Source organism: Elgaria multicarinata, chromosome 1, assembly GCF_023053635.1.
Source record: "Elgaria multicarinata webbii isolate HBS135686 ecotype San Diego chromosome 1, rElgMul1.1.pri, whole genome shotgun sequence".
Lineage (NCBI taxonomy): Eukaryota > Metazoa > Chordata > Lepidosauria > Squamata > Anguidae > Elgaria > Elgaria multicarinata.
The window spans coordinates 100892093-100919976 of record NC_086171.1 but is presented as its reverse complement, the minus strand read 5'-3'; the positions used below and the strand labels follow the sequence as shown (position 1 = coordinate 100919976).

The following is a 27884-nucleotide window of genomic DNA, read 5'->3' as shown; positions in this document are numbered from 1 at the left end:
GTATAAAGCCGTCTTTTCGGTTGTTGGAAGAGAGTGTTTGTTATGCACAGTGAGTTGTCCTGGCAAAATTCTATCAGCCTATGTCCCGCTTCATTTTGTTCTCCTAGACCATGCTTACCTGTAATTCCAGGTGTCATTTGATTGCCCACCTTAGCGTTCCAGTCTCCTGTAACGAAAATAACATCTCTTTTTGGTGTATTATCCAGTAGGTGCTGCAGATCCTCATAGAACTGATCTACTTCTGCTTCTTCAGCATCTGTGGTTGGGGCATATATTTGGATCACTGTGATGTTAAATGGCTTACCCTGAATTCGAATTGAGATCATTCTATCGTTTTTTGGATTGTATCCAAGCACTGCTTTAGCCACTTTATTGTTAATTATGAAGGCTACTCCATTTCTTCTGTGATCCTCTTGTCCACAGTAGTAGATCTGGTGCTGATCTGATGTGAAGTGGCCCATTCCGGTCCATTTCAGTTCACTGACACCCAATATATCTATATTTAATCTTGACATCTCGCCAATAACCACGTCCAGTTTGCCCTGGCTCATAGATCTTACATTCCAGGTTCCTATGGTGTGTTGTCCTTTAGAACATCGGATTCGTCGTTCACCACCAGCACCATCGGCCGCTAGCCGTCCTTTCGGGTTTGAGCTAGCTGCGTCATCACGTCTGGGGCTAGTTGAACTTATCCTCTGTTCCTCCCCACAATCATCATTGGCTGTCATCAAAGCGAGCCATTCAAATACGATATACAAAAGTATAATTACTGCCCCGGGAAAAGCCCCTTTATACTTAACTTCTGTTACCTCACATGAGTTGAGATGGTTATTTACCCGGTGCAGGTTAAATTCACTCCAGTTAATGGAGGTGAAAGCACGTTACAGGACCCATCCACGCGCTAAAGCTGACTGCCCAGCCAGCTGCCCCAAAACTGAGGACATGACACACTTTCTAGCTGAGTGTCCAGTGTATGTCGAGCTGAGGAAGCAATACCTTGTGCCCCTGATTCCCGGGTTCAACCACATGTCACCTAAGAATGTAACTCAGATATTATTGTTAGGCTCTGATCATTATATATCGTTCAGGACTGCAAAATTTGTACAGCGGGCGCTGGAGGTACGGAAGCTTCTGTTTGCCATATAGGATTAAATTTTACTAATCTTACTTGCGGGCCAGTACTGGTACTGCAATTGAGCCTACTATCAGTTTTATATTACTAGCTTGTATTATTCTTCTGATTGTGGTGTGATGGAGTATGGATATGCTATTATGTTATTATGTTAATATGTTATTTTGCCACTTTTATTTGTTTGCGAATGGCCTAGTTGGCTAACAAGCAATAAAGATTCAAATTATGCTATTTTGGAATAAAAGCCAGTTGAACAATAAATTGCAGACCTGCAATGGACTTTTTTTTATCAATCTCTTTGTGAAAGTCTTAACTACTTTTGTTAGTGAGGAACAGCCAGTATTATGCATTCTTTGCTTTCAATAAATCAAAAACTTTGTGACACCAGAAAATTCTGCAATCCGTATAAATTATGGTATTTGAACATATTTAGTTGTCTGCTTTTCTGCAAAGTTTACTCTTGGATTGGCATCTCTATAGGAGAGGTGCATTTGTTTGATGTGTTAGTATGAACAGAAGCCTAGAAACTAGATGGAGGTTTATTTACTTAAGGTACCCATGACGTTGTGCACCCATAGATACTGGCTGGTGGAAATGAGCATCATAAATGACCACAGAAGGGCCAAAATTAAAAGAGCAAATATGTGTTCGTAGAATGCTTTAAAAACTACCTTTTCTCAATAGTATTCCTTAAGTGATTTACTGAACTATTAACTTCTGCCCAGAACCTTATGAAAGTACCTTGAGTATTCTGGAGGAGAATGCCTTTATTTTAAGATAGGGTATGATTTTGACCAGTTTATACACTCTTGATGAAACATAAGGCTGATCAGATCTGAAGATCTGAATGCCTCTGGGAGTGGCCCTAATAACGTGTGTAACTTTTAGAGTGGTCTCCTTTGGAGATTCTGCAGTTCTTGTACATGGAAAATGGCAAAGCAGCCAACTGAAAAAGTACTGTATGTACAAAATGCTGTTTTACACTAACAAGCAATGTGAGCAAAAGCATCGACTCTGGGACTGAGTGCAGAATTCTGCATCCTGAGAATTTCAGCCATCAATGTTGTCTTCTTTGCTCCTACTTCTGTCTTAAAAACAGACTTGTGAATTGTCACTTGCCTGGTTATTTGTGACAAGAATTCCTTCCAGGTAGCCAGAGAGAAAAACTTTGCAAAGATTTCTTGCAGTTACATTCATTTTATCTTTGGTATGTGCATCACCTCCTTTATTAAAATAATATTACCTTCTTTATTAAAATAATATTACATGTCCTGTAGAAGTGCCCTTACAACTTTGTGGATAGTCAGATGAAATTGCTATGTCATGAATAGACATTTGGTGGTGGTGGAATTAATCAGGTTGCATCACGTTAATATAGTTCAGCACTTTCCAATCTTTTCAGGCTTGTGAGCACATTTGGATTTTTCATAGAATGTTTTGCGCCCTGTCGCAGATTGGCTACTGTTTATATGACCAGGATGGTGGCAGCGGGGGAGCTACAGGGTGGTTGTCATGGGCTGTGGGCAATCACAAGTTTTATTCCTACAACAAAACAGTGATTTCATTGAAAGGCCAACTGTTGAGGTTAAAAAACCCATACTCCTTTGAATCCAGTTTTCTGCTCCAACAAAACACCTACTTCTCAGAAAGTCAAGCCAATTTCCCAGATCACAGCTAAATATCTTTTTTAATAAAGTTCTTCTAAAATTCCCCCAAATGTATTTCTTCACAACAGGAAAATCACCCCAAAATCATTTCTCCAAACAACTCTCACACAAACCATATACGGCCAATGCATACATACCTCCACTCCTATGGTTTTATGAAACCTGTCTCAAAACGTTGATTTCTCATTCTAGTCAAAACTTCAAAGCTGTTACTCTATATTTAAGTTTGGGTTTCAGCTACTCTTCATTTCTGCAGTTCATCGGCCTAGTTGAGAATTAGACTTTGCTATACTCTCATGAAACTCATCTGACCCAGCTCTGACCACAGAGGGAAATTAGTCCCACCTCCTGGATTCAGGAAATCCAGAGCAACAGATGGCTGTCCAGACTCTGCTTGAAGTCCTTCAGTGAGCCCACCCCACCCTCTAGTAATTGGTGAAAGCCAGCTAGAAGTGGAAACTGAGGATCAGCAAGAAGCTTCCCACATCCCAAAACAGATCAGAGACTGAGTCACGCCTTCTAACTTACAGTATCTGGCACTATTTCAGCACCAAGGCACAAGGGAGAAAAGGAAACTAGAATCAATTCCTTGCTTTCCTGCATTTTCTGGTTCGCTGTCTTTGGAATGATTGCATTTTACCCAGTCTGTAATTCCCCAAAACGCTGGTAACAGGAATTTAAAGAAGAGGGTTCCCCCCTAAAATAAAGCCCTTGTGATCTCTACTTTTCAAACATGTCAGGAAGCCTAAACACAATTTGCAGTACTGTTTTTTTGGTGTAGTAAAATAATGATTCTGAGGCATTGAGATAAATGGGTTGTCCAAGGTTAGCTCAAGCATGGGAATAAAATGGAAGTCACAACTCCCAAGTACTCTGTCAAGGGTATATGCTTTAATCAGGTAGATTAATATAATATCTGTGTGTGCTAACTGTTTCTTTTTTCTTTCTGTTTACTCTTTCAGGATATATTTCACACTATGTGCTGACTGTCTGTACTTACAGAAGATATTTAAAAACAATTTTTTTCCAAAAAAATTTGATTCCAGTGGAATCTGCTTTAGATTTTGTCTTGTGAAATAACGCCTGAAGCAATGCCTGTACAAGCTCCACAATGGACGGATTTTCTCTCCTGCCCGATTTGCACGCAAACGTTCGACGAAACGATCCGAAAGCCCATCAGCCTGGGCTGTGGCCACACGGTCTGCAAGATGTGCCTGAACAAGCTCCACCGGAAGGCATGCCCCTTCGACCAGACCAATATCAACACAGATATTGAGCACCTTCCTGTGAACTCAGCCTTGTTGCAGCTTGTGGGTGCTCAGGTAAGGCTGCTTTAGCGATGATCTCTTTGTCCTTCAACTGTTTGGTTTGTTTATCCACTTTTTCCAGTACATATGTTTACTGTGGAATGTGCAAGTGTGTGTGTGTATAATTTATTTATTTATTTATTACATTTATATACTGCCCCACAGCCATAGCTCTCTGGGCGGTTTACAACAGTAAAAAACTGTACAAAGATGTCAACGAATAGAACTCAACAAATGCAGCAGTCTATTATTTATATCGTTCTCAAATGTATGAAATCTTCAGTAGACTGGGGGGAAATGGGGCAATCCAGATTGGGGCACAAGCAGGGTGGGAAGACACTCAGCTGGCGCTTGGAGTCAGACTGCTCAGAATTGATATTAGGAAGACTTTTATTAAATGGGAGGTGAAAATAAGTAAGCAGAGAGAGAGAAAGAGCATGATACATGATAACAATTCAAATTGACTTCTACATGGGTGAGCGGTTGAAGATGACATAACACAATAAAAACATCCCATCTTTATTCAGCCTCCTTAGGGAAGCACTGATTGATAGGAGGAGGGAATCCTACCAACGAGGAGCAAGCAAGTACTGCCTAGTGTCAGCCTCACATAGGCAGGCAATGCCTGATCCATGCTTGCCAAGGCAGAAAACTAGAAAAGTGAGGTGAGGATTTAAGTGGTGCAGAGCAATAAAGCAGCAGTTTCTGCAGCTGAAACTCTCCCCACGGCCTGAGTTCGATCCCAGCGGAAGCTGGTTTCAGGCAGCCGGCTCGGGTCGACTCAGCCTTCCATCCTCCCGAGGTCAGTAAAATGAGTACCCAGTTAGCTGGGGGAAAGGGAATAATGGCCGGGGAAGGCAACGGCAAACCACCCCGCTATAAGGCCTGCCAAGAAAACATCAGCGAAAGTTGGCATCCCTCCAAGAGTCAGTAATGACTCAGTGCTTGCACGAGAGGGTCCTTTCCTTTTTTCTTCCCATTTGCCACTGGCACAGACTTTGCAAAAAAGCCACATCCTGTGGATTTGGGCAAGAGAGTGGGAAGTACATGACATGCCAGCTTCTCTACAGTAGATAAGGAAAACTAAGCTACAGGGTGGCCCTATTTGCCCTAGCAGCATTAAAGTTAAGGAGAGCTTTTGTGGCAGGTCTGGATTCTGACCTTGGGTAAGGTAGATAATAACAGAAAGTATGGCATTGATTCAAGATAATGTGTTTTATTGCTGTTCTATTTTGCTTAATGTGTTAACTTGTTTTACTGTTTCAATGGTTTTAATCAGATTAATGTTTTAATGTTTTATGATGTTGTGATGGCCATTGGCTACAAACAATAAAGAGATGATCTGATCTGAGATAAGGAAAACTTTTGGGCAGATGTAGAGATTTTTTAATCTAGAATTATGGCCATTGATTCAGAGGCTGCTGCATCATGGAGATGGGAATGAAATTATGAAGTTGAGAAGAAAGAGAATGAAAGCAACTTTACACCATGGCTTACCTATTTGTTTGTTTGTTCAAACCATGGCTTGGGTTCTAATCTGTAGTTAGCTCTTTGTCTCATGCCAAACATAACACCAATCTCCTTACCCATGCTGTGTTTTGGTTTACTATTGTTGCATATGGGAATTTGAGGGTTATAGAGAGTAACCCGTCCAGCATTTAGCCTGAGTCTAGCAAGTTGTCGATTGGATCACACTAAAGATACTCACACCAAGAGGCTGATGTATTTAAACTTAAGACCATAGTATTTGCCCACTGCACAATGCAGGGATCAACCATACTTGTTCAATATAATGACTTGTTCACCTTTTCCAGTGTTTAGGTATTTAGATATTTGTTTAGTTATTTAATATTTTCCAGTGTTAAATATTTAGAAATTGCTGTAACAAGGTCTTCACTAATGGCAGCAGGGGTGAGGGATTTGAAGTCTTGCAGTTATCTCCAACTTGCATTTGTTTGAAATGATCTAGAAAACAGTAAAACTATTGCCTCCTCATTTTGTACTTCATCTAATTTAATATATTCAAGTCTTTAACTTCAAGCCTTACTATGTTAGGCTAGTGTTTCTTGAATTTTAATTCCTTATCTCAGAAGCCCAACTTTGTGTTCTTTAGTTCAGGCAACCTGATAGTCTCTAGAATGTTTTGGACTGCTGCTCCCATCATCCCTGACCACTGGACATGCTGGCTGAGGCTTATTGAAGTTGTAGTCCCAAACATCTGAAGGTCACCAGGTTGCCTACTCTTGCTTTAGTTCAGTAATTATCAATTTACTTCCCTAATTCATTGCTGTGTTCTCAGATTGTAAACATTTGGTCAGCATCATGTCACCTAAGGCCCTTTTTAGATAATTGACATTGATTTCTACTTAATAAATTTAAGTCATTGATTTCTACATAATAAAAACAGGTATAACAATATTTGTTGTTATATGTATTTTAGGATATTTAATTTGGGTAGTTTTTGTTCGTAGAGTTCAAAGAGTTGGTTCTTTTGACAGTGACGTGAGCACTCTCTCTAAAGGGTGCATTTTGAGACTTAACATGTATAATTTCTGTCAGATTCTTTAATAACCTGTGGGGTTTGGGGGTTAGGGAGGATATAATTGTTTAGCAGGTTGTGGCTTTGGTAAGCCACTGTTTCCAAAAAAACAATTTAATACATTATAAGGCATAGTGTTTTGTTTTTTAAAACAGAGTTTTCTAGAAGGGGGAGCCATAAAAAGTAGGGCTTGCCAGATTGCACTCTGTGGAACAGTCAGATATTGGTTTAAACTCATTTAGATGTAGCAGCAGACAATACAGCTGCAGTTCACCCCTCCCCTGCCATTAACACCCCAGGACTGTCATCCACCCTCACCCAACCTGCCCTGCAGCATACCTGCAACCCTGGTCTCTACAGCAGATGGGTGGTGCTGGATTGCAGGATTGAGGAGGGAATGGCTGACAGATGTCATGCCTCCTCGCCTCTTTCATTAGGGGATTTCAAAGTATATCACCAATCTCTTGGTTGCAAACTGGCAGCCCTGCATGAAACTAGTGTGTGAGCTAGCCTTTAGTTAGAGGATGCTACAATTCTATGGTGTGACCACACTTTGAATATTGTTTATAGTTTTGATATGGCTACTTTCATATCCAGAATGATCAAGGTCTGGAGCAACTCCCCCATGAGGAAAGGTTACAAGGTTCAGGGGTTTTAAGTATATATTGGAGATTTTGAGTCATATAAAATGTTCATGTTGTGGAATACCTCATAATACTAGAACCTGGAATCATCCAATGAAGCTGAACAGTGTGAGATTCAGATATACAAAAAGAAGTACTTATTGACCCCATGAATAGTTAAAACTGTGGAATTTGCTACCACAAAATGTAGTGATGGCCACCAACTTGGATGGCTTTAAAAGAGGATTAGACAAATTAATAGAAGATGGTGCTATCAATAGCTACTAGTTGTAATATCTATATATTGCCTCCCAATATCAGAGGCAGTATGACTCAAATGCCATTTGCTGGGGAACATGACCAAAATGATGCTATTGCACTCATGCCCTGCTTGTGAGCTTCCCATAGGTATCTGGTTGGGGATAGAATGCTGGACTAGAAGAGCCATGAGATAGATCCAGCATGGTTCTTCTTATGGTAGAATTGTTATGATTATTAGCAGCCACTTGCCAAAAACAGTGAATAAATTTGCTTCAGACTTAATTTCTCTTTTTCTGTCCTATTATCCATGTAAGTGTGTGTAGATCTACATGTTTATATTCCACTTTTGAAAGCAAGCTTTCACAAAGCAGCTTACAGCAATTTGAATGCAAATATTTAAAACAGTAACAATAATTTAATGCTTTTTGGAGTTCAGAAGATTTGAACAGGGAAGGGATAGTTGGGAACTTGCTCGTGAAGCCCACTTTCTCTGGTCATTAACTCACAGCATCTTAAGAACTTAAGAAGTGCCATGCTGGGTCAGACCGAGGGTCCATCTAGTCCAGCACTCTGTTCACACGGTGGCCAACTAGCTATCGACCAGGGACCAACAAAGCAGGAACCTCCCAACAAAGCAGCACCCTCCCACCCATGTTCCCCAGCAATTGGTGTACACAAGCTTACTGCCTCGGATACTGGAGGTAGCACATAACCATCATGGCTAGTAGCCATTGATAGACTTCTCCTCCAGGAATTTATCCAACCCCCTTTTAAAGCCGTCCAAACTGGTGACCATCACTGCATCTTGTGGTAGTGAATTCCATAATTTAACTATGCGCTGTGTGAAGACGTGCTTCCTCTTATTTGTCCTGGATCTTCCACCAATCACCTTCATGGATGACCCCGGTTCTAGTATGTTGTTGATACCATACATAATTTTGTACACCTCTATCATGTCTCCCCTTAGCCTCCTTTTTTCCAAGCTAAACAATCCCAGTTGATGTAGCATTCCCTCATAGGGGAGATGCTCCAGCCCCTTAATCATTTTAGTTCCCCTTTTCTGCACTTTTTCCAGCTCTATAATATCTTTTTTTAGATGTGGTGACCAGAACTGCACACAGTTTTCTATTGAAAATAGAAATTGAAAATAGAGGTCTCTGGATAAGGAAGCTGGTTTCAGGATAGCCACAGCATAGACTACTTGCTAGTAGTACTTTTGAGATATTTTTTCTTTGTTACTGAAAAGGGTGTTATCATGTTTTTAAAAAGAGGCCGCCTGATTGCAATGCATTCTGCCTTGAATATATTTTTGTAGAAAAGCAGGATAGAAATGTTGAAAGAAAAGGAAACCTTTTCAAACTTCATAAGAATAATAAATTTGTTATTGGGTGCATTTAAGGAATAGTTGTAAGGCCATACCCTGAGAGATATAAACCTGGTAAATTTGATAAGTTCACTGGTAGAAATATGTGACTTGTATTTTTGCTTTGGATCTTTTTAAAGCTGATATAAGTTATTAAAAGTGAGGAGTTTCAAAGGTATGTTGCATTTTAATGAGAAGATGGTATAGCTGCTTTAAATTTGGCAATCCATTTTCATTTTTGCAGTTTGCTTGTTTTCTTTCCACAGGTGCCAGAACAGCAGCCAATAACTCTACGCAGTGGTGCTGAAGATACCAAGCATTATGAAGAAGCTAAGAAATGTGTGGAAGAACTAGCCTTGTACCTTAAACCGCTCAGCAGTGCAAGAGGTGAATAGTTCTTTTGTACATCATTAAAAAGCCAAAACTGAAAGAAGCAAAAAAAACCCAACACCTTTAATATGACTACACTTGATAAGAGTCTCTAACTGAGAAAACAATCCACTTTGAATGCTAAAGCAAGTAATGCTAAGGGGGGGGGGGGAATCCAAATAAAATGAAAACATCAGCCTACACACTACTTTACTAGCAAACCTGCTGACACAGTATCTATATTAGGCCTTTGTGGCACGTTAGTGGCCTGCCAGGAATTTAAAAGGAGCCAACTCTTTCAATTTAGAAAAATTGTTCGGGTTACCTGAAAAAGAGTCTTACAACAGGTTACCAAGTGAGTGGCTATTTGCTAGTGTCAAATTCAGTAGTCCAAATGGATCAAAAACTAGTAGTGGTTATTCCTCATTACCAAATAGCAAACTGAAATGGCAGCAGTTGGTACTTTATACTAGGGCTTAAACCTTTATTAATTTGCATAAAAGAATGACAGTATTTTTTGTGTGAGTTTAAATGGTGTTTCTACATATTGTAGCAGGTGCCATCTTAGAAGAGACATTCCCTTCTGCAAGAAAGTAGGAGGAATTCCTCTTCCAAGATCATAGTAGAGTTGGAATAAGGCCATCGAATCCAGCCCCCTGCTCAATGCAGGAATCCACCTTAAAGCATACCTGACAGATGGCTGTTCAGCTGCTTCTTGAATGCCTCTAGTGTGGGAGTGCCCATGATCTCCCTAGATAATTGGTTCCATTGTCATAGTGCTCTAACAGTCAGGAAGTTCTCCCTGAAATCCAGCCAGAATCTGGCTCCCTGTAACCTGAGCCCATTATTCCGTGTCCTGCATTTTGGGATGATTGAGAAGAGATCCTTAGCCCTCTTCTGTGTGACAACCTTTCAAGTACTTGAAGAGTGCTTTAAAAGAAATCTACTGCTTGATTAAATGGGGGCATCTCTTTAATTGTTCACTACACTGGTTTTTGGATGTAGAGCGATATATAAATCTTGTAAATATATAAAATAAATTCATCAAAAGATTTTTAATTGACTATTCATCTAAACCATGGGTTCTCAACAAGGGGGGAATCCCCCCCCCCCGGGGAGGGACTTTAAGGGTCCCAGGGGGAGAATTTGGACCACTATTCAGCAAAGTATGATGTCCTGTAGATTATGTCTTCCTACACATGTTATTAAAAACGTCCCAGAAAAGTGTCATGTCGTCTGCAAAAGCCAGGCCTTTGCTCTCTTTTCCCTCCCTCCCTCACAATCCTAGAAGTTTCAAGCTTCCCATTTAAAGGGGCAACGCAAAGCATGGGAGCTGAGAATGTAAAAGGGGCCATGCTTTGCGTTGCCCCTTTAAATGGGACTAATATAGAAAAAACAAAAGATTTTCAATATTATATGCATATTATTTGGAATGCACCTTTTGAGTTAGACTATCTTGGGAAGGGGGAATTATATTCTGAACAATGGTGAAATGGGGGGATGGAGCAAAAAAGATTGAGAACCACTGATCTAAACTTCTATTCAGTACAGCTCATTGTTCCTTTGTATTCCTATTACACATTTATCCATCGTTCGTTTGTTTTTATTATGGACTAGTTCATCCCTAAACACGATTTAAGGATGAGACCTGAGTATGGAGTTAGGGGATCACATTGTAAAAGCATCAATTTCTTCAAACCCTTTGATTAACCAGCCAAAAATGGGATGTATGCAGACCTGCACCACCTTCAAGAAGCTGAAGAATGATTCCCCTTTTTTTTTCTCTTTGCAAAGGTGTAGGATTGAACAGCACCACTCAGAGTGTACTAAGCCGGCCCATGCAGAGGAAGCTTGTGACGTTAGTCCACTGCCAGCTGGTGGAAGAAGAAGGGCGGATCAGGGCTATGCGTGCAGCGCGATCACTGGGTGAAAGAACTGTCACAGAGCTCATTCTTCAGCACCAGAACCCCCAGCAACTCTCTTCCAACCTTTGGGCTGCAGTGAGGGCTAGGGGCTGCCAGTTTCTTGGACCAGGTACACACCAATCAGAACGAGTAACAAAAATTAGGGGAAAGAGGGAGAAGAGTGGTTTATAGATTTGAGGTGCAATCTAATGCTTTTTGGAAGTTGTAGGCCTCTTTTTCCTGTAAAGGATTGCGGCCGTAGATGGCTAAAATACTCTCCAGTGCAGCTGAGCGGTAAATGCCTGCTCCTCGTTTGATTTTTACAGTTCAAGAATCACAGATACGTGTTTAATGAAGCAGAATACATTTGAACAAAGGGAGACATGAAATGGAGACCCTGGGGATTTTATGTATTGTTTAAGATATTTATGTCTTGCCTTTCACAAAGTTCAAAACGTCTTGCAGTCCAATATGGAAACAAAAATAAAACCATTATTGAACCTCCAATAATAAAATAATTTACTGCTACCCCACTGCTTACCTCTCAGAATAGAACAAAGAATAATTGGCAGTCTTTAATGCTGAAAGTTCCACCCCCTAAATACTTGAGCGTTACACAATTGCCAAGGGGCTAGTTGATAGGTACACCATTGTACCTTTCAAGGGAAGTCATCCCATGGTCCAGGGACCTCTACTGAAAAGATCCTGCTCTTTCTGCCAATTACATTATATCTCTTGACCCTGGCAGTTTTAGGGAGGGGCCATAGGATATATCTGATTCCCCAATCCAAGATTGGAGACAGCACTCTGACCTCAGAGGGGGAAATCAGAGCTCCGACCTCCCCCCCCTTGCAGCTGGCAGAAAGAACCATGCTAGCTGCTCTCCGCATCAGCAATTCAACCCAGGAGAAGGGGGCATTTCAGTGGATGGCGAGGGAAGGAGACTGGGGAGACCAGGATATGAGCTATCTTGAACCTCTGTCAGTCTCCTTCCCTCCTCCTACGAAGCGCCCCAGCTAGACAGGCAAAAAAGATCACCTCCGTCATTCCTCCCACCCTAAATTAGATTATCATAAGCATCCACATTTCAGGACTTGTGATCATCAATGGCACGACCATAGGATTGCATACCTATTGTTCTATTTTTGTTTGCTTATTTTATTACATTTTATACCAGCTTTCTTTCTCCATGGAACTCAAAGCAGCACACATGGGGTTTCTAAGTGGTCTCCCATCCAAATACTGACCAGGCCCAGATTTGCTTAGCGTCAGCAAGGTAGCTGTATCATGTTCTCTACGACACACAGAAAGTTACCCACTCCCATAAGTGCTATTATCTCCACCCAGAGTTTTAAAATATTTTTCAGCGAGAACTGCCAGCATGTTAACAGATTTTTGTCTACAATTGTGTGGTCCAGCAATGCTATCATATACAATAAATATATTTATTATATAAATAAAGTATTTTTTATCAGAAATAAGTATTATTAATAATAAATAATCAACACAGCATAACAACTTCAGTACAAAGCAAATTTGTTGTCAGAAGTAAAATTAAGAAGCCCAATTCATGTTGAGCATAAATGTTCAATATGAAAACAAAATAATATTTCCACATTACTTTTCCACACAACCTGCTTGTGTCCTGATTGTGAGTTTCTGGACAACAGCTGTTTGGCTGCTGCATGAACAGAAAGCTTGACTAAAGGGACCCCTGGTTTGATCCATCACCCCTATGTCCCCTCCAGCCTTCAAGTAGCAGACATAAACTTAGAATACAATTATTTCTCCTAGTGTAGAGCTGTATGCAGCAAAGTGTGCATTGAGATTCTCAATATGTTTTTGCACTGTAGATTTGCCTTTGACATTTTTTAAACCATGTGATATAGACTAAATATTTGTTTACATGAAAGTGAAGATTGTCAGAATCCTATTTAAGCATCTAGATAGTGTGATGAATGCCCTATTTCATATCATAACCATGAAATGGCAAGGAGATTTCTAGAACACGAAAACCATCACTAATGTTTAAGTTTTGTAAGGTGTTTTAGATTTAGTCAAAAGAGAACGGACAGTATATGACTGAAATTGCTCCTAATCCCTGTTTTTAATTCTGTCACACTGCTTCTAATTTTCCAGCAATGCAGGAAGAAGCCCTCAAGTTAGTTCTTTTGGCTTTGGAAGATGGATCTGCTTTGTCTCGGAAGGTCTTGGTTCTCTTTGTGGTACAGAGGTTGGAGCCACGATTTCCTCAGGCTTCTAAAACCAGCATTGGGCATGTTGTCCAGCTTCTTTACAGAGCCTCCTGTTTCAAGGTACAGAGCAGACTGTTCGGATTACATTTACAATGAGTTTGAGCTAAATATTGAGCTGCTTTGAGTGAAGAAATCGTTCCCCACCCATAATCGTTTTATATGCTTATAGATATTTTTTACCTTTCAATGAGAAGGAAAAATGAGAGACCTCTAAAGAAACCAGTGTAACTACACAAGGAGCTGTCTGATAACCTGAGATTTAAAAAGGACATGCGTGTATAGGAGATGAAAGGTGGGGTTATATAATCAAGGGCAAGTATAATAGAGTAGCCCAAACCTGTAAGGCTGGTGTCAGGAAGACTAAAGATCAGAATAAGCTGAAGCTTGTGAGGAAATGCTAAAAACAAAAAGGGCTTCCTTGGCAATGTACGAAGAAAAGATGAAACTACTTAACTCTTATTTTGCTTTGGTATTCTGGTATAAGGGGAATTGAATTTGACCAAGGAAAAGTAAAATAAACCATATAAGGAGGGGCTTGCAACCCAGGATCAATACAGAGGTGGTTAGAGAACACTTAGCTACTTTAAATGAATTCATCTCCAGAGCCAGATGAATTACACCCAGGATGTTTGTGGACATTGTTTTGGAGCTGCTGACTGTAATCTTTGAGAATTCTTGGGGGAATGGGTGATGTGCAGAAGATTGAAGATGAACAAATGTTACAATCTTCAAAAAGGAAGAAACGGTGGATCCAGGGAATTATAGATCCAGGGAATTACAGACTTTTGTAAACCGCACAGAGAGCTTCGGCTATGTGGCGGTATATGAATGTAAATAATAATAATAATAATGATATAATAGACGAGTCAACCTGGTGTTGATACTGGGCAAAACTCTAGAACAGATTATTAGGTGGTTAGTCTCTGAGCATCTAGAAAAGAATGCATTGGTTGCTAGAAGCTACCATAGAATAAATCATGCCAGGCCAACCTTACCTCCTTTTTTATAGAGTTACAAGTCAGATAGATAAAGGGAATGCTGTTGATATAGTATGTCTTGATTTCAGCAAAGCATTTGACACGATCTCCCATTATTTCCTTCTTGATAAGATGTGGGCTGGATGCTACTACTGCTGCTGGAGGAGGCACAGCTGATGGAGCAACCATGCCCACTGAGTGCTCTTTAATGGCTTGGCATCAGCCTGGATGGAAGTCTTGAGTGGAGTGCCACAGGGCCCTATACTGCTCAAATTTGTATACGTGGCTTGGAAGAAGCATAGAGGGCATGCTTATCAAATTTGTAGATGACAAAGCTGGGACCGATAGCTAACACCATAGAAAGACTGAATCAAGATTCAAAATGGTTTTGACAGGGCTGAAACAGTGTGCTGAAACCAACAAGATGAAATTCAGCGGAGTTAACTGTAGAGCGATTCTGCATTTAGTTATTGAAAAACAAAGGCGCAAGTACTCAAATGCACATTTGTAGGGTGGGAGAGACCTGCTGGCCAGGCTTCATGTGGAGTATTGTGTCCAGTTGTACATGTCATTTTTAAGAAGGGCACTGACAAGCTGGTATGTGCCCAGAGGAGGGTAACCAGGGTGGTGTGGTGCCTAGAAACAACGTCCTGGAGATTGCAAGGAAGCAGATTTTGGCTAAACATTAGGAGATACTTCCTAATGGTAACAGCTGTTCAACCGCAAGACAGACTGCCCCTGGAGGTAGTGGGCTCTCCTTTGCTGAGGTATATAAGCAGAGGATGAATGGCTTTCTGTTAGTTGCATCCTGCAGTGCAGATCTTGCATTGAACAGGGATTAATTAGATTAGTTGACGTCAAAGGTCCCTTCCAGCTCTGATACCATGATTTATTTTACTTATTTAGAGTATTTTTATCCCGCACCTCAGCCAAAAGGCTCTCGGAGCGGCTTACAATGTATCAATAAAGAAGACAGTCCCTACCCTCAGGCTTACATTCTAAAAAAAAAAAAGACATGACACACAAGGAAAAGTGGATGGGGAGGGAAGAGGGAGAAAATAAAAAGAAATTAAGGAGACTGTTTAGGCTGGTGGGAAGGCCCTGCTCCGTCCTCTCATCTCCCAATGGAGGGGCAAACCAACAGCTCCTTCTTCCCCACAAGTTGAAGATGTTAGCCCTGTGGGGGGGGGGGGGTCCAACTGAAGCAGGCCCTGATGGTGCCTGCCTGCTCCAGTCTCCCTCGCATCTTCTTCCCCACAGGGTGAAGATGGCAGTTAGTCCTGGGGGGGTAGTCCAACTGAAGCAGGCTCTGATGGTCCATGCCTGCTCCAGTCTCCCTCGCATCTTCTTCCCCACAGGGTGAAGATGGCAGTTAGCCCTGTTGGGGGGGGGGGGTGGTCCAACTGAACCAGGCTCTGGTGGTCCCTGTCTGCTCCAGTCTCCCTCACATCTTCTTCCCCACAGGGTGATTACATGAAACAGAGTCCGATATTGCATCAGTTCCTGTCTGTCAGAGCTCAGTATCTCCAGAACTAAATAGGTCCTTCTTCAACTGGTGTTTGCCCAGTTTCTGCTTTAGGAAGAAGATACGGAGAAGAGTGCTCTTTAGCGAGAGCGACACTTCCCCCACCCTGCAATCACTGTTTGTCTTTGGCAGCAGTGAATCACTCCTAAAATCCCAGCCTTCACAACTGGTATGTTCATATTCTGTGCTCTCCTTGGGAGGGTTCGTCCCACATTATAGACTAGAATCTAATATATCTTCCTAATAATGCTAATTATTTTTTTCTACTTAGGTCTCTTATTTTTCTGTTAAACCTATTTAACACACCAACAGATTAGTGAGTAATGTACACTTGCCTCAGTTCTTTATGGAGATAGGAAGAATTATTCTCAACTAATTGTACTTTACTCTCATAAAACTTGATAAGCAGCTAATACTTCAGGTGGGTAAGGCATTGGATTTTATAAGCTTAACTAACCCAGATGAATTTGTCTCCACAGGTGACTAAACGTGATGAGGATTCCTCCCTGATGCAACTGAAGGAGGAGTTCCGAACATACGAAGCTCTGAGGCGAGAACACGATTCCCAGATTGTGCAAATTGCTATGGAGGCTGGTTTGCGCATTGCTCCAGATCAGTGGTCCTCGTTGCTGTATGGAGACCAGTCTCACAAATCTCATATGCAGTCCATTATTGACAAGGTAAATTCCACTTCCTTTAATTTTCCATCATATTTTCAATAGAACTTAAGAAGAGTCATGCTGGAACAGACCAAGGGTCCATCTAGTCCAAAATGGAGCAACATAATGCCTAATATACTTCAGTTTTGGACATTATTTAGACCACCCAAATCAGACATTTAGTGATAACATATAACCCTCAAACCGCAGCCCCAAAAAGTTTAATTGCTACCATTTTAGAGGCAGTGTGGTGTAGTTGATAGCGTATCTGATTAGGATTGTGGAGACCTGCTTTGAGACCCAATCAATCCTGAAGCTCATAGCATGTCCTTGGGATAGTCAGTATACCTCAGCCTAATCTACCTCTCAGGCTTGTTGTGAGGAAAAAATGGAGGGTGGAGAACCATGTATTCTACTCAATTTTCACTGGATTTTTCTGTAATATGTCCAGATTATATCCCTCCATGCAAAATACCATTCTGATAGGACAAATCTTTTATTTTTTATTTTTCATGACAAATAGAATTATTGGGAATCTGAAAAATTGAGCCACCTGAACTATGGAGTTGCTCCCCTATAGTTAGTAAATATGCATTCTTTAGTTTAAGCACACTAGAGCACTAGAGCTAATCCATATCTCTTGTATCTTTATTCTGGATTCTGTGTGTCTATGCATATCACCCCCTCGTGCCCCCACTCTGCTATTGAAACAAGCTATACTGATTAAATTAATTCATGTGCCTTTGCTTACATGTGACTGATGATTTTGGGAGATGGGGCTGGTGCGTTGTCACAGTTGATGCTAGATCTAGCTTCTGTTTTGTTCTGTCATCTTGTAAGAACTCTCCTCTTGAATAGGGTCTAATACCACAGAGCCTAATTCTGCGGAACCTCTACAGGAATACACAATTGATGAATTTTTCAGGATGTGTTATGGAGATGGTCTAAGCTGTGATTTAGTATGAATGGCAAGGAATCATGACTGGTAAACTGTGTCTCTTGCATTAGAAAGAACAAATGGTTTCCTATCAAGACACACATTTTCATTATGGTTGAGACAAGTAATTGGAAAATGTGCCTTTAGGTGCGATCCTCTGATTGTGGTCTCCAGGAGCACAGAGAACTGCTCTGATTATTATTTGTTTATATATCTTAAGTTGCAGACCCCAGCTTCTTTTGCACAGAGTGTTCAGGAGCTAACCATTGCTCTCCAGCGTACTGGTGACCCAGCCAATCTGAATCGGCTTCGACCTCATCTAGAACTCTTAGCAAATATTGATCCCAGTCCAGGTAATTGTAAGAAAACTTGTAAGAGTCTTGTGGCACCTTAAAGACTAACACATTTATTAGAGCAAAAGCTTTCTTGAACCAGGGTCACTTTATTAAGTGCATAGAATGTCATCCTGAGTTGGCAGATTAATAGGTGTAGGGAGAAGAAGAAAAATGTTAGCAGTGAATTCAGAGGGGAACGAAATTCAAGAACTATAGTGATAATTACATTAATGCTTAGATGTATGTAAAATAATTCCAGTGACCATTCATAACGCACTGTTGATAAACATCCTGGCATGGATAAGTTAACTATTATCTATAGAGTAATAAAAATCCATAATCTTGATTCAAGCCATAGGTGATAGAATTAATCAAAAATTCTTATCACGTAATCAAGAAATTCAGTTCTATCACTTCTGGCTTGAATCATTGCAGTTTTACAGGTGTTAGTTAACTTAGAATTTTAATCAAACTATTTCAAATTCATGAACTTATTCAGAACAACAGGGAGATGTCAAGAATTGGTAAGCAATCTAGTTTCCCTCTCCTTGTAGTTCTTGAAATAACTTTTAAGAGAAAGATGAAGAGAGCACACCCATCTATACATTATTTCTGGGTTTTAAATTATTGGGCGGTCCAACCCAGTATTCCTGATTTCCTACCCTGGATTCGTTTTCTCTTCTACACATCTTGTGCCTGCTGGCATATCACTTTCAGCCACTGTGTTTGCCTGTGATATTGTGCATGCCAAGTTTGAAAGAAAAACATATCACATATAACAACAAATTCTTGTGTCACCTTAAACACCAACATATACACTTTTGTGGGCTGGAGCCCACTTAATCAGTTGTATCAAGTGGTCATCTAGAAAGCTAGATATATATAAAACACACACACACATACAAACATTCTGGCTTTGAAATGATGAGAGTTGTAGTCCAACACATCTAGAGGGTACTGGGTTTGGGAAGGCTGGTTTACACTCTCAGCAGTGACCACTCCCCATACTGATTGAAATTTGCATTTATTTGTGCTTTATATGATAGTGTGACTCTGGAATGTACCAGATGTGTCAAAGGTCTCACATGCCTTATCACCATGGGAAAAGGCTCCCATGGACTATTGCATCCTGAATATTTCTTAGGCCTTCAAACTGTATGGGTCAGGGTCTTAGTAATCTTTTTTTTACCCATAAGGATAGGTCCAGAAGACTCCATCTGACTAAACCCTGCTCAGCCCTCCTTGAGAAGGTGGTTTCTGTGACTTCCTCTGTGTTTAGATTGTTCTTGTAGGAGCGCAATGCCATACTGTAGTTTAGAGTGAATGCTCACTAACTGGCAATCGTTTCATGGGCATTCTCGTTAGGAAATGAAGACTTTCTGCCAGACCACTATTTTGGCTCCTCTTAGTACTAGCTACTCTTCTTGGTTGCCTCCAATCTCCTCCTGTTTTTATATTTTTCTGTGGTGTCTTTCTTTAAATCCTTAAGCACTCCAATTTGAAGTACTTACTAATCGGCAGAAAGAGTTTGCTGCTGCTACTCCCTGAATCTGACGATCAAAGTTCACTTTCCTGAATCAATTATTTAGTCCTACATATCATTTTATTCCTTCTTCAAAACTTACATTTAAAAAATGTTGATGCTTGCTATGGTTCAGGGAATTTTGTTTCGATAGGATTTTTTGTATGTATATATGAGAGAGAGATTCAACTGTTCTTTTTCTTGTGAACACTGTAGATGCCCCACCACCTACATGGGAACAGCTTGAGAATGGACTGGTTGCCGTGCGGACTGTGGTACATGGGCTGGTTGATTACATTCAAAATCACAGCAAGAAAGGAGCAGATCAGCAGCAGGTATAGAGTGGTGCAGGGCTTCTCATAGTGGGAAGGTGCATATACTTATGGTGGACTTCCCCAATTTTTTAAATCTTGTGGTTGCCCAAGTGTATGTAAGGTAACACAAATGTAAAACAGACAAAGAGGTAATGGATCCATGGAATCATAGAATCATAGAATTGTAGAGTTGGAAGAGGACTTTTAAGGCCATCGAGTCCAACCCCCTGCTCAATGCAGGAATCCACCCTAAAGCATTCCTGACAGATGGTTGTCCAGCTGCCTCTTGAAGGCCTCTAGTGTGGGAGCTCCCAAACGAAAGTATTCAAAGGAATCAAATCTGTTTGTAAAAATTAAGGTATGGGTCTATTCCCTAGCTGCCCTTTCCAGAAAAAAGCATTACACATTGAAGCTGTGTACAGACAATATTAACTTTGGGTTAAAAATATGAAACTTGATACACATATGGATTGACAGATACTAAACTGATTTAAAAAGTACCGATCTAGTAACCAATGTCTTAGGGGGGAGCAGTAGACTGTCAAAAATGTCGTTCTGTATTTAGTCTACAAGTCAGGACAAAAATCCTTACCATATTTGATTTCTAGCAAGAGATGGAAAATAGGTGGTAGACCTGCAGGTATCATATGGTTTTGTGTATAATTTAAATTTTATATCAGCCTTAACAAGGGCTAGCCCTGCCTTGCAGCAAGGTGAAGCCTGATTAACGCAGTGGCAGTGGGGGAAATAAAAGATTCAGAGTGCTTTTTGTGAAGATCGCAGTGTAGTACAACGCTGTTTGTTGCCACAGCAACCCTTCTGCACCAACACTTTGGGTGCCAGACATTGTCAAGCATACCACCTCCATGCCAATAATAGTCAAAATACGTATAAATGAAGAATAGGCTTGGGATATGCACCTCAGACTAACTCATGGGCTATGCCAAATCATGTACCCAAACCTCAGGGAGAGTAGCCTATATGAAAAGCTATAGCCTTGTGCCTGGGCCAGTGCTTTTTGGGCCAGTGCTTTTTGCAAGCATGGCACCCCTATACCAATAATATCCAATGTACGTAGAAAGCAATACTGAACTGGTGGTGTGCACCTCATAATAAACTTTCAGCCATCCCAAATCATACACCAAAACCTCCAATGGAGAGTGACCTTTACAAGTTGACATATCATTGCATTCTTCACAGTGTTTCATGTAGGCAAAATATACTGTAGAGTATGCAGTCCCATGACAATAATTCCCAATGTATTAAAAAAATGAATGTGGACCTGAGGGTGAATGCCCCAAACAAAGTGTTGGCTCACCCCAAATCTCCCAAGAGAATTGCCTCTACAAGACACCGCAGCATCACATCTAACCCAACACTTTGTTGGGGTACAAGATACTTGCAAGTATGGTAACTGCATGCAGAAAAAATCTAGTGTACCCAGAAAAGAATATGGAAGTGGAGGTATGCACCCCGTAATAAGCTTTGGGCCACCCCAACCCATCCAGACTGCCAGGGAAGTGTCCTCTGTTCCATTGTGTTTGTCTCAACTCTTTGTTTGAGTACAGGACACTGTCTGTTTCACCGGCCCATGATCACTGGGATGTGATATGATCTTGTTAGCTTCAGGCATATTTCCAGAAGACACAGTTACATTTCTGCAACTGTGTCTTCTGGAATCTATCAGTGTTTAGCTAGTATTTGGAGTGCAGGGAAAATTGCGTTCAAATTATTGAAAGGCAGCAAGTATGGAAGAAATATTATTGAGAATTAGTTCTTGATGCTTTATTAGAACAAGGTATTAAAAGATAATAGCTTGTTTTACTTTATACATGTATGATTTGCTACAATGTGATACTTCTCTTTGTCATGTTTGTTTTGCATTCTTGTGATAATTTATGAGTTGTTTTTCTATAAACACAGTAAAATTGAGAGAAAAGATGCCAAGAGAGAGAGAGAGAGAATGCACAATGAACCTAATTCAGAAATGATGGCCAACCCATGATTTGGCTGTTGGAAACATGGTGCAGACTCTGTCGTTCTTCTCCTTTTTTGTATGTGGTGTCTCTAATCCCTCTTCCACTTCTTGGCTTGTGGTAACCATGTTTGCTGTGATAACCGAATCAGGCCATAATCTAAACACGCCTGGATTGGGTATACGTTATCTCCAAGACTAGTCAAGATAGACCCAACATCTTCTTTTTTTAAAGCCAGTCAAATGTTTAGCAATTATTTTGCTTTTGTGAAATACTTTGCAAATCCTATAGCACTAAAGGAGAGGAAAATATAAGATCCTCATTGAAACAGTTGGGGTTTCTGGTGGGGCAAACAACTTTAAAAGGAAGTTTTACCTATTAGACTGGAATTGCTGCATTCTTGGCAAGTGGCTGCCTCCTGCCTACCAGCTTGTTCCACAAGTAACACCATCAAGGCATTGAGTAATGATGTGACTGAGTTCCCTTTTTAAATAATCTGTCTGCTGTTACAGTACATGCAAAAGTACAATAAACTGAAGGCTGTGGTTGTAATTGGGGTGCTTAGCACTCAACCACAAAAACTCACATTTGAAGTGAAAGATAAACGAACATTTTTATATATTTCTACTGTGGGTGATATTTACATCAGTCCTTCATATGCTGTTTGCGAATACTGTTGTATAATGTTCATAATCAGGCATACAAAATGATATGTTCTTCTTGCTGATACACAACCTTTAACACATAAAAATAAATCCAACAGGGCAGAAACCTCCAATGTATAGGTAAATAAAAAAATATTCAAACAAGAATAATATACAATGTATCAGCAACTAAATAACAATAACAGCATTTTACAGAACAGCATGTGGGGGGTGGAGGATTTAAGTACAATATTGTACCACCCAACAAATTCAATATTCTAAGCGTCTAGGTAAAAAACAGGTGTCCGGTACAGTGCCTGCTTCGAGATACCTTCATCAGTTGGATGCTTATTCATAGAAGGAGCCGTGGCTGTATGTTTGGGGTGAAGCCCTCCCAACAACGCTATCACCTTGTAGTTCTCATGTGTAAATCAGCCAAATAATGCTCTCAACTTCGGTTGTGAACTGTGGGTTGTTTAAGCCATGGGTTGTCATTACATGTGTACCCGGAATTGTGGGTTGTTCATGGGCAAAGGTGATAAAGAACCCAGCCTATTTACATGTCAGTACTGCACTGCTGCAAAGGAAGATAGGATGCAGGGAGAGAGAGCAAGCAAAGGAGGAGGGAAACAACCATCCAGGGATTGGAAAAGAACCCATGGTTTGTTCTATTATCTGCCAGACAAACCTCGAGTAGGGTAATAAATCATGCTTTTAAATAAACCATGGGTTAGTATTACATGTGAGCCAGGACATGTATGTCCAGTGGGGCTTGCTTCCTAATATGTTAGGATTGCAACATTAATCATGAATCCCGTTTTTGTGAACCGCCCAAATTTTTGTGAACCGGCTATTGGGCGGTATAGAAATGTAATAAATAAATTAATTAAATAAATAAATCTTTGGTTAGTTCTCAAACACAGCTTTTGTTTAGGAAATCTTCACGCCCACTCTTTATAAGATTTGTATTTCCTGAATTTATTTTGGAGCATTATTTTCAGAATTATCTTGGGCTTTGTCAATATTTTGGTGTGAAATCGCTTGTTTTATTACTTCCCTTAGCCTCCTCAGCACAGCAAGTACAAGACATATATGTGCCGGGACATGAAGCAGAGAGGAGGGTGCCCCCGTGGGGCCAGCTGCACCTTTGCGCACTCGCAGGAAGAATTAGAGAAGTAAGTTTCCATGTCTCAGTCTACTTCCACAGGCTATGAATTTATCAGTGTGTTATGATTGTGTGAGCAGGAGGATTTGTTAGAATGTGACAATTTACAAATAATTAAAATTGTGGCGGTGAGATGAAATTCTAGGGCTTAGCGACAAATAAAAAAAAAAATAGGTCCCGATGTTACCCACCTGAGAATTCTTAAATAATTGTGATTTGAAATTTCTGGTCTTCTAACAAGCAAATGTTCTTAAAATTTACCTCTGAACCAGCGGATTGGAATGTAGCTGCTATTGCACCAATTTTGAATTTGGAGAGAAGACCCTTCCCCTGCCAAGAGAAGGGGGCAAGGCTTGGGGAAGAAGTTGGTTGGCTGGATGGGGGATTGTATTGGGGCCACTGCTTTAATTTTTTCATAAATGATCTGGAATTAGGGATGAGAAGTGAGGTCCCAGACAACCACATTCAAAACATGGATGATGGACGAAGGGGTGAGTGTGGGTAAACAATGTCAAGATGGGCTAAGAAGCATGGCCTTACTCCAGCGTTACCACAAGACTGCCCTAGACCCCACGTAGTATGTGAATAGGACTGCTGAGATAGTCTGAAGTGGATTTGACTAACCTGGAAAGTGACTAACCATGGTGGTTAGCTCAGTTGAAACATTTATCCAGTGTATGGTAGCTGTGAAAAAGGCAAGTTCCATCCTGTGGATTATTAGGAAAGAGATTGCAATAAAACTGCCAGGATCATAATACATTTATACAAATCTGTGGTGTACCACATTTGAAATACTGTTTATAAGTTCTGGTTGCTGCACCTCAAAAGAGGATAATGATTAGTGTGTTGGATCAACTTCTCCATGAGAAGATTTTTAATCTTTTTTTTAAGTTTAGATAGTGGTTTACAAAATTATGCATGATGTGGAGAAAGGGGATAGGCTCTTTTTTATAATATAAGAACTCAGGGTCATCCAATGACACTGACTGGCAGGAGATTCAGGACAGACAAAAGCAAGTTCTTTTACATGCAACATGTAATTAATTCTGTTTTATGCTAGTAATATTTTGCTTGTATGTTATAGTTGTTGTTTCCATAGATACTAGTGTGTGGGATTTACTGTGGAACTGGAATTATGTCCTGATTTTCAGGAAATGTTAAATAGGTCAAGTCCGAATGGAAATGCTGCAGCTGATATATTGAGCTTCCCAGCATTTCTTGTGGGCTTTTCCAACCACAGTATTTTGCTGCCTGCCCTTTGTGTGTTTGACCTTATTGCACCAAGAAGGCTCAGCATATTAACCATTCCTGGTTGTAATTCTCATGCCTGAATAACATTTGCCCTGTAGCACCTGTTTAGGGATAGAAATGTAACTGCTGAGAGTCAGCTATTTCTTATTTCTTCAATCATTTTTTTGCCATTTCTTTTCTCTGAAGATTTCGTAAGATGAACAAACGTCTTGTTCCTCGAAGACCCCTGAGTGGCTCCTTAGGTCAACTGAATGAAGTGGGCCTATCAGCAGCAGCTATCATCTCAGATGAAGGAGTTGTAGACTTGCCCAGCAGAAAACCTTCTGCCTTGCCAAATGGGATTGTTTCAACGGGCAGCGCAGTGACGCAGCTTATCGCTCGTGGAACCGACTCCAGCTACGAATCAGCCTTGAAGCCTGGGAAAATTGACCACCATAGCAGCAGTGCCCCTGGATCACCTCCTGATTTGTATGCTTATTCTATGAAGTTAAAAAAAAAAAGGCCGATATAAATTCTCAGTCTAGAGAAACCAGTCCATGTATAGCTTCTATGTGCATAAATTGAATGCCCATTCAAATGTAGTCCAAATGCCGAAATCCTGTATCTGCACTGTATCACTGATGTTCACACTTAATGCAGATGGGAGTGTGTGTTTGCAGCCAATATTTATCTCTTTGAAAGTAATAGGCCACTTTTGTGTTTAGCACTTCCTGATGTGTGTGTGTGCACGCACGTGCAAACCTACTTCCATCTGTGAATCATCTCTGTTTCAGGATACGGGGAGTAAAAACAGTTTTGACTTGAACTGGAACTGAAATGTCACCACAATGTTAGCCATGCTCTTTATCCCAAAATAAGAGCCAAAGCATAGCAGCCTAAACAGGAAAACACACACGTTTGTTTTAACTTCTTTGTGTTATACGGTAAACTGAGAGGCAGGAAGTCGTCAGTAGAAGTTGAAAATGTGTTCACCTTTGTCTTTTGTATTCATTGCAGTTGCTTAAGTCCCAGCTTTTGTTTTGCTTACTGGTTTTCTGTAAAGCTGGATAGCAGCAGCAACTGGAATTTGATTTGGGATCCATATAATATCAAACATGATTGATTTGCTGATGTTGGTGGTGCTTCTGTGCCCTCCCCTAATCTATCATTGCTGGATGGGGAATCTCCATTAACACCTACACACGAAATAAATGAATGCCAAGCAGCAATACTTAGTAACTTTGTTATGGTCCATCTCTTCTAGGCTGGAATCTGTTCCCACGAGTCCTCTATCTGCCTTACCAGTAAACTCCCACCCGGTGGCACCGCGGGGACCTGCAGACCTGCCTCCAATACCAGTTGGCAAGCAGCTTCAAATGGTACCACGAGGCTCCCAGTTGTATCCGGCTCAGCCAACTGATGTGTTTTACTCAGATCCTCGAGGACCAGCTCCGCCATTTGAACACCCACCTTACCAACCAGGTAACTGCTGTCTGGGTGATATTTTGGCTTAGAGTAAAGGTTTGCACCTTTTGGGAGCTCTAGAGAAAGGAAGGGCGTGCTAGATATCTAAATAAATTACAGCTTTTAATGTTTCAGTATTTGCACTTTGTTTGCCAACCTTCTTATGGAACAAGCTGGTCAGCTTATCAGGCCCCATAGTAAAATGGGTATCGTGTGTGGAAGAATTTCCCGTGGGATGCCCTTCTGTATTTCTTTTTTCTATTTGGATCTCAAAGAAACTATACCACTATGTGATGCTCTGTGATTTAGCTGCCTGTGTGCCGTAAATCTCCTACCCTGCCTATCGACCTTGCCATATGCAAAGCAAATATTCCCTTTGCTCACTGTGTAGTTGTGTGTTCATACATCCTATCATTGTGACTGTACATATGCAGAACTATATATACCATACTAATTCGTTATCAGAGAATTCAGTTTCTGGGCACAGAATGGCGCAGGTCAAGGCAACTTGTTTAAACATGTCAAATTTGCAATTGCAAGTTGTATTCTGAATCAGAAACATGTAGTAATTTGAATTCTGTGGTGAGGAAAAGTATAAGTACTGGAGTAACGTTATACATAGAAGAGGGGCAATAAGAATGTGCATGTATCTAGAGTGATGCAGAAAATGGAAATCCCATCTCCAAACACTAGACTTTTTGCAAAAGCTACCTGCACATTTTTATCAAATTAAAACTGGACTTCTCAAGAATCTGCATTTTATAAGTAATCCCAGGTTGCTAGAAGTTCAAGCAATGAACTGGTTCAGAGATTCCTGTGTGATTCCTGTAGTTAACGTGGCTTCCAGAGAAGCTTCCAGATGTTTTTCCATGCTAATTTTCTTTCTTAAGACCAGCCTTCCCCAACTGAAAACATATTTCTTCCAGTGTTCAGTTTTCTGAAATGGCTAGGAGATTGAATTGAGCTAAAGCATCTTTCCAAAATCTTGTTTCATGTGTTTAGGTGTGTATTATCCTGCAACTCAGTCTTCACAGTGTATGCCTCGTTTTATCCGACCTCCTCCGTCTGTTCCTGAACCGGGTCCTGCTTATTTAGAACATTACTCGCCATACATCCAAGATCGCATGATGAATTCTCAGTACAGTGCCCAGCCTCCACAATACCCTCCCATGGGACAACCCATGTACCCTCCTCACTATGACAGCCGGCGAGTGTACCCCTCTGCTCAGCCATACCAGCGGGAAGAGATCATCCGAGGAAGCCCTGTGCCCATTGAAATTCCTCCACCAGCTGTGTCGCCATATGTACCTGAAACAAGAGACAGATACCCACAAGTAGAGGGCTACTATCCAGTTGGTCCACATCCGAATCCGATCAGACCTTCATATCACAGAGTATGGGCTCTATATGTTATTGCTTGCTTATTTTTTATCATTTTGTCTGGTATTTTTTATGTACAAAATGCTGTACAATCTTCATAGCAACTCTTGGAGGTTACATTTGAAAGATGAGATAAGCAGAAGTCTGGTGCTGGATTAGGGCCACTAAGTAAATTAGTAGGGATTTGGTCAGAGATTTGAATTGTTGGTATTCCACACTTCAATCTCGTGGCCTCCTACAGTTTACAACTTCCCTCACCGTTGACTAGGCTGGCTAGAGCTGATAATACTTGCAGACCAAAACATCTGAAAGGCCACAAGTCGCACACTTTTGGCT

The 27884-nt window shown here is 40.7% G+C and overlaps 1 protein-coding gene across 3 annotated transcripts in view; it reads left to right on the top strand.

Moving 5' to 3' along the window:
- RC3H1 (ring finger and CCCH-type domains 1) overlaps positions 1–27884 on the top strand; it is an 86510-nt gene that overhangs the window by 35495 nt on the left and 23131 nt on the right. For all 3 annotated transcript variants that reach the window (XM_063133831.1, XM_063133823.1, XM_063133816.1), the window contains exons 2-12: positions 3762–4121; positions 9159–9279; positions 11056–11295; positions 13305–13480; positions 16402–16602; positions 17739–17871; positions 19592–19710; positions 23372–23484; positions 24912–25193; positions 25969–26186; positions 27171–27562. In XM_063133831.1, coding sequence (XP_062989901.1) covers positions 3891–4121; positions 9159–9279; positions 11056–11295; positions 13305–13480; positions 16402–16602; positions 17739–17871; positions 19592–19710; positions 23372–23484; positions 24912–25193; positions 25969–26186; positions 27171–27562 — 2226 coding nt within the window. In that variant the 5' untranslated portion in view covers positions 3762–3890. The remainder of the gene's footprint in view (positions 1–3761; positions 4122–9158; positions 9280–11055; positions 11296–13304; positions 13481–16401; positions 16603–17738; positions 17872–19591; positions 19711–23371; positions 23485–24911; positions 25194–25968; positions 26187–27170; positions 27563–27884) is intronic.